The sequence below is a fragment of the Melanotaenia boesemani genome, chromosome 15, assembly GCF_017639745.1.
Source record: "Melanotaenia boesemani isolate fMelBoe1 chromosome 15, fMelBoe1.pri, whole genome shotgun sequence".
NCBI lineage: Eukaryota > Metazoa > Chordata > Actinopteri > Atheriniformes > Melanotaeniidae > Melanotaenia > Melanotaenia boesemani.
Genome location: NC_055696.1, coordinates 23,253,991 through 23,261,500, shown reverse-complemented (window position 1 = coordinate 23,261,500; position 7,510 = coordinate 23,253,991). Strand labels below are relative to the sequence as shown.

The window sequence follows — 7,510 nt, the reverse complement described above, 5'->3', positions numbered from 1 at the left end:
GAAGGAACAATCCGATGCTTGGGAGGAATCTCAGCACAAGGCCACCCCCCCCCCTCCACCTGAACTCAACTAGTTAATCTGCAAGGCTTGATTTCTTTTTATCCACTTTTCCATTAAGATTTCTCCTTTAATTTTTTCCTAAAATATCTGGAATTGTTAAAGAACATCTTTTAAACTCTTGTTAACAGAAATCGTGGCGGCTGAGGAGAGTCGCCTGGAGACAGACTCACACTTTTACGAGGACAAATAAAAGAAGAACTCCAGTAAAGAGGGGGAACAGCAGTTCCCTCTGGGAGGCAAGATGCTGCGCTACCTGATCAAGACCCTGCTGCAGATGAACCTGTTCACCGACACCATCCGAAACCCATCCAATGGCACAGATTTGTTCTACAACGGCTCCCTGCCATCCTTCAACAGCTCCCTGCTCGACTGGGGAAACTTCACCGGCTTCAACGGTAAGGACACAGATTTCTTTTCTTTCCTCTCCACCTCAAACTCCCTCTTTAGGTTTGCTTGAAAACAGACTGAAAATGAGGGGTGTTTTATGTGCCTGTGATATATAATTTGTGAGAAAGAGAGGAAAAGAAGAAAGTGAAGGGGAGTTTAAACTGTTAGATGAGGTGATTGGAGATAAAGGGATTAAATTCCCATCACATTAACTGACCAGATCAGAGAATATCCATCCAGTTATCAAGAAATCTTTCCTCTAAATGGATAATAATGACATAAACCTTCCTGATTTCCCAAATTCCTGGACTGAATGAAACATAATGTGTCAAACTTTCCAACCTTTTCTAACTTATTCTAAGTGCTGTCTATTGACAGCATTGAAGATGTTGTGGGCTGAGTGAAACATGGCAGACAGTATTATCCAATAACAAAGTTGATTTTGCAGAAACATGAGCGGCAGCCCGGCTCACCTCGTTAAATGAAGCTGTCTGCTGTCAGGCACGCCGGGCCGGAGCTGTCACATCTCTTTAACTTTCACCAGCGGGCCTCTCCTCACCTCTCCATCCGTGATGAAGCTCAGTCTCGCATCACTTTGCTGTGTTTTTATGAGCTTTTGTTGGCATGCGGCTTCCTAACATGGTTTATTGAGACGTCCGCGTGCTGTGTGTTACTGTAATGGCCTGGGTGCATTTATATGTGCATACTGGTGTTTTTCTGCATGTACATGGGGCGGCGTTAAGTCAGCAGATCACCTTGATGTCTGCTATAATGAACCCTCTAGCTTTGTCTCCATGTTAGTGCATACAAATGAAAGCTGCTTTCACACACACAACATTGTAAGGAGAATGTAATAGATTCAGTGTGTGTTATTTGGTTTAGAGGTAACCATTTCATCCCATCTTTCTTCTCTATTATGTTTGTAAGCTGGTTTCATGAAACATCCTGCTGCTTCCCAGCTTGTGGCCATCATCTGATGATAAGAGGAAGCCCCTCTTTGTGCCCCCACCCCCCCCACTCACCCAATGTGGGTGCATTTTGTCACAGATGGGAGCTGCGTTTGCCTTTTGATAGAGTGTACATGGCTATGAAAGGTGGATTTGCTCCCCTCCTCTATACTGGTAGCCAACTCCAAGAAGCATCAATACTTTTAACTTCATAGCTTCTCTTTCAACACTCTCACACCTCCATTTCTCTTTTCATCCACGGGCTCTAATGGAGTGCAGATTGAGCGTGGGGTTTGCTCTGAAGATCTATAGAAATAGTAAGCATGAGAGGCGAGGAGGAACAATGAATCTATTGAGGGAAATCTATGTGAGGCAGAGGAGTGCAGACTGATAGGCTGATAGGGAGGCATGCCTCGTACAAATCTGGCTTCATATTCTTTGGGATCTGTCCCCAGAAGAGAGTCCCCTCCCAGTGATCGCTTTGATAGATTCAGACAGGAATGGGGTGGATGTAATAGCTCTACTAATCACTGATCAATGAGATAAAGTAGAGAAGCCTTCTCTATTATAAACTAGTGTAAAGAATATAGATTGACAACATGGAGAGAATGAAACTGATAAGCAAACACTGATATCTAATTTTCTACTTGCAAAAGAAATCAATACCACAGGGGGATAAAAGAAAGGCAATCCAGCTTTTTGGCTCATGTAAAACTCATCTATCCCCACATTTGGACTGACAACCCAGGCATATTTTGTTTTTAATCATAATAGAGACATAATAGAGGTATACTTTCTTGGCTGTCGTGCTGATTCATCAGTTGGAGGGGCGGCTCGCTGGCGGCCGGTGGTCAAACCGTGGGTATCCAAGCGAAAAGCTCGATAGCAAGTCAGTCAGCGGACAGCTTGCGTGGGTCGACCTGGAGGGAGGTTCAATGGGAAAATCAATGAGGCCCGATAACCAATTTGGGAAATAATGGACAATTCACTCAAACACAGCACAATAGTGGAGCTATCAGTTTATTCACTCCCCTTCTTTCTTCATCGCATCTTCTGTGTTATATCAGCAGTTTCCGTTCGCTCCCGATGCACATCTGATTATACCTGACAGCTTCTAACTGGGGAGGGATTTATTTATTTATTTAGTTTTTGGATAGGTGGGGGAAGTTAAATCTCTGGAGAGTTTAGATAATGAGGAAATTTTTTCAAAATGCCTAAATGAAAAGGAATGTCAATGAATGCCTGAAAATTAAATTAAACTAAGCAAACGCCTTTTATTTGCTCACTGACTGAGAATAATTTCAGGTTTTCACATATTCTAAGTCTAAACTTTAAATTTCTTTAATATAAATACAGGAGAAGACGTTCCTACCACCCATGTCATTGTCACACCTGGATTCGGCTCTAGACCGTGATGGAACATTTAAAATCATTAAGAATAAGCAGAACCTGTGTTTGATATGAAGACGTGTTCTCTTTAGGGAACTCTGGGGAACACGTCTGAGTCATGAATCAATATGAAAAATCTGCAGAACTCATGTTACAAACATGTAAAAGCCCCCATGAGAGCGACTACTGTGCAGTCAATAAACCTTCAGGTCAAGTCTTTTAAATATGTTGGAAATGATAAACAATCAAGCTCATAACTGAGCTTCATTGTTGGTTGCTTTGCATGGGATCAGTTTGTAAAAATCACTTGATATGTCTGCGCTGGAATATGATGATGTTATTTATACTCACGCATCCTAACTATGGTCACATGTTCTGGATTCACTTGATCACAGAAATTTGAGGTAGTTCGTTGGCATATAGAACATATTGGTACTTTCTAATTACAAGGGTTTCTTAGTCTGCTTCCTCCTACATTTTTAACCTCAGTAATTTTGTGTCTTTGTTCTCTGTATTTTTTCCTGCTATCTAGGTAAAAAAAAACAAAAAAAAAAAAACAAAAAACAAAGCATTTAATTATGATGGCTGCTTTGCATGAATCAGTTTGAAATATCGCTTAAAAGTAAATAGTCCCAAAGTATGAATTTGGAGCATTTTTATGTGATTTAAAAATCAATACCTCCTTAGAGGTTTGTGTTTTGATAATTTCTGATTTCACATATTGATGTAATTTCATGTGAAATGTCTGAATGTGAAGTGTGTTGCAACTGTGCTGATGCTGCCGTCTGAGCCAATTCAGTCTTGAGAAATTGGATCTTGGTTAAAAGTGGTTATATTTAATATAAATTAACTTTAAAAAGCAACATTTTTTTGTGGTGAACTGCTGTAGATGATATTATAGAGTTTAATGATTTTGTGATCAGTTTTATATGTTATGAGTGTAAACATGATCCTGGGCATCAGAGGATGGAGATGCCTGCTGCTGTTTTGAGTAATTATTTGTGTTTATATGTATTTATACAAATGTAAAACATAATTCATGGGCACTGCTGTGGCCATTTGTCCCTTCATGCAAGCCAAGTGGATTCCCCTTTGCTCTATAGACCATAGATCTGGCAGGGACTCCACTTGTCTCTCTCGCTGTGTGTATGTGTGCATTTTCTTTCTCACCAACATTTAAATATGCAAATCTCATAAAAGGACTCCCCCACAACATTCACAATATTCACTTTTATTTGTACAGAAGCAGAAATATTTGGAGAATGTTTAAAGGTGTAAATCAGCATTTTGTAAAATCAATTTTGCACTCAGCTCAAGTCACACAGTATTTAAAAACCAGGCTTTTAGAAAAACAGGCAGAAGAAAAGCAGCATGGCGCCCTTCAGGAGTTCTGAGAGGAGGGTTAAACTTCCTTTACCAGGAAAGCCTGTGGTGGATGTTGTTTGGCTGTTTGGTGCTAATGCTGCTGTCAGAATCCAGCTGTGTTAACCGGTCAGCCTGTGAAGTTGTTTGCATGCACTTTTTTGTAGCTTTAGCTTTTTCATGCTATGTACTGTGAGAGCGTAACTCCCTGACATGTTGTTTTATAATAACCCTAACCATTTGTTGTGTTATAATGATGTGAAATGGTGCACTTAAGAAGCACAAAATGTGTTACATGAAAATTGCCTGAAGTGATGAACTACTTGTAAGCATTGCCATGATATCGTGTTGAGTAGTCGGCTTTAAACCTGTAGCACAAAATGAGCAAGACAAGAAAAAAAAGAATAATTAGGAGTTTCCACTGCTTACCACTGGATCAACATCCATGCTGCTGTATTCCTTCTGCATTCACTGGGAATGGCTGACTAGTTGAGATGCATAATTAATAGAATTCTGGGGAGCATTTGGGAGGCCAAACATCTTTATTCATAGTGTGATCCAAGCTCTGAGAACCACCAGTTGTCTCCCCTAATACCCTCCTCAGCTTGACTCCGCCATCGTTGAAAGCCATCCATTAGCCGACCATTGCTTCGGCCTCTTTCGCGAACCCGCATCGCCTAGACTACAGATGCGGATGCACAAATGCAGGGAGGTGCATGCAAATTCAAAGTCAGCGGGAACACAGACACTGTTTTCCCCTCTGGACCCCCATACTTACCGTCAAAGCGGGCTCCAACGCCAGCATGACATTGCGATCATTAAATGTGACCTTTCTTGCTGAGCTTGTGCTGATGCTGGTGGTGGTGGCTGGGACTTTGTAGAGAGCTAGAAAGAGAATGTCTGATGACCTGGGAGGGCTCAGGAGCGTCTGGCCAGGCAAACTGTGGTGGAGAGCATAAAGCGGAGAGATTTGAGCGCCACATTGTGATGGCATCAAGCCCGGAGCTGAAGAGGCCAGGTGATGCACTCAGACTAATTATATGCAATTTCTGTTCCCTTTCCTACTGAATAAAAAGAAAAGTTATTTGTTGTAATTAGGGGTGTGTATATCTTCTTAATAAGATGTTTCTAGGCATATGTAGTACAGTATGATTCAGAAACTATATATTTTTATTAGAACAATTCTGTGTAATGTGATGTATTGTAATGTTGCACCTGATCCATTCAGTTCAGTTCATCTTTACTTTTAGAGAGCAAATTCACAACAAAGTCATATCATGGCACTTTTAAAGGTACAATCTAATCAATCTATAAGTCAACTCAAACTGACTCACTTTAGTCCAGTTACTTGATTGATTAAATGATCCACATTAGTCCATTTACTTTATGGTTGTTTTTCTAAGCCTAGAAATGATACTAAAACAATAAAAAAAAAAAGCTTTGCCACGGAAATCTTTTCTTTGATTAGACTCCATGTCCTGAGCATGCACAAGGCAGTGGGCAACAGTGGAGAGGAAAAACTCCCTTTAACGGGAAGGAAACCTCTCAGGAGAACCATATTCAGGAGGGGTGGCCATCTACCTCTGTCAGTTGGGAGTACAGGAAATTGGGTTCAATAAGCGCATTAAAGAGGGAAACCTGCTGGGAAAGGAAAAATAAGAAGCACAAGTTAATGACAATAAAAATATCACATATTCTTACAGAGAGAATAAAGAATTGGGTGAGAGCAAAGAGATGTTAGCGCATCATGAACTTCCACGGGCAGTCTAAGCTTATAGCAGCATAACTCCAACTCCACTTTATTTATGTAGCACTTTGAAAACAACACAGCTGACCAACATCTGAACCAGTGTTAAAAGTACAACTAAATAAATATTTAAAGCAGCACAATAGAGCCCCTAACGGAGGCTAATCCAGCATCCATCTTGCATCCTGTCTCTACTCTAAACTCTCTCCAGCCAGTAAAAGTCAGTCTGATGTTTCCTCCTTTTATCTCTTGCTCTGTGACTTTCTTTTTCTTTTCTTCTCGTCCAATAATGTCCACTTATGTTCCTTTGCTGAACCAGCAGTATGCATTTAAAACAGCCAGTGAGTTGATATCCACTTGCTGGTTTTTGAGATGGTGCCTTAACGCAAAATGCGGCTGTCACATGATGCTCCGGGCTGGAACAGTTGTGAATTGTAGTTTCTCAGCTTCGGGATGCTGCAGGGCAATGCCGTCTCCAGGATTGTGCCTAATGAATGTCAGTGTGCCATCAAATTGAGTCAGAAGCAGGTTGGAAAGTTATGTAGAGTCACTTTAAAGGTCTCTCAAGCCTGTCCAAATGATAAGCGTAAGGCCTAATCTTAAAAGTAGAAATGGTGATGCATCCTGTACTTCAACTGTGAGCTGGTTCCACAGAGAGGGGTCTTATAACTGAAGGTCTTGCATCCCGTTCTACTTTTAGAAACTCTAAGAACCAAAAGTAAACCTGAGAGTGAAGTGCTCTGTTGGGGAAATATGGAACTATGAGATCCTGATGATCAAATGGAGATTGGGTACTAAAAACTTTACATGTGAGGAGAAGAAATTTAACTTTTTGTAAAATTAACAGGGAGCCAATGAAAAGAAACTAGAAACTTTTAGCTTAAATTGTGAATTTTGAAGCTTTTCTATTTAAAAGAAAATATAGATTTAGCTAAAAATATCCTTCATTCAGTGTATTCAGCTTCACAAGGTTTATTAGGCTGTTGTTGTCAGCTTTTAGACCTCATCAGACACTTCTGCACCACTTTCCAAGCTTAGGTTCCTGTCTTTGAGATAATATGCAGAATTATGTACATAACTGAACAGAAATGGAAATTAGACAGCATCTGTGGCAAAGATTAACAGTGAAGTGGAAGAAGGAGAGGGGGAGAAGGGCAAAGGATGCCACTTTGCAAGCAGGAGTTCTGCATATTCTGATAGCAACTTGGACAACCGACTCAGTCACAGCATGGACTTCACCAGGTGCGTGCCACAGAAGATTGGATGATGATGAAGATGTAAGTCAGTGTTCAGATCATAACATGTAATATAAGGTGCAGGGCTTAATTTGAAAAGAAGAAAAACAAAACATGGATCATGGGAAATGATTGAAATGATCATTTTTAGTGTAGCTGGAATTACTCGTGTTTGTAGGTGGAAGGGTTGTGTTAAGCCCTGATGATGAGTATGATAATGTGGTTTGGTTCCTGTGGCGGGCATGCAGTTGACTGGGTTATCGAGCTAAATGAAAATGATATCCCTTTTGGTCCAGAGATGGTAACACTTGGATTAGACTGAAGCTGTTCAACTGCAATTTGCAATTTTCATTTTTGTTCCTCCACACAAACATGCTACTTCT

The 7,510-nt window shown here is 40.6% G+C and overlaps 1 protein-coding gene across 3 annotated transcripts in view; it reads left to right on the top strand.

Annotated features, from left to right (window-relative positions):
- The first annotated feature begins 213 nt into the window (after positions 1–213).
- The window catches only part of robo3 (roundabout, axon guidance receptor, homolog 3 (Drosophila)), a 205,275-nt gene continuing 197,978 nt past the window's right edge, over positions 214–7,510 (top strand). For 2 of the 3 annotated variants that reach the window (XM_042008555.1, XM_042008553.1), the window contains exon 1: positions 215–455. In XM_042008555.1, coding sequence (XP_041864489.1) covers positions 302–455 — 154 coding nt within the window. In that variant the 5' untranslated portion in view covers positions 215–301. Of the gene's footprint in view, positions 456–7,510 lie in introns of all 3 variants that reach the window. The other variant, XM_042008552.1, reaches the window with a different exon arrangement.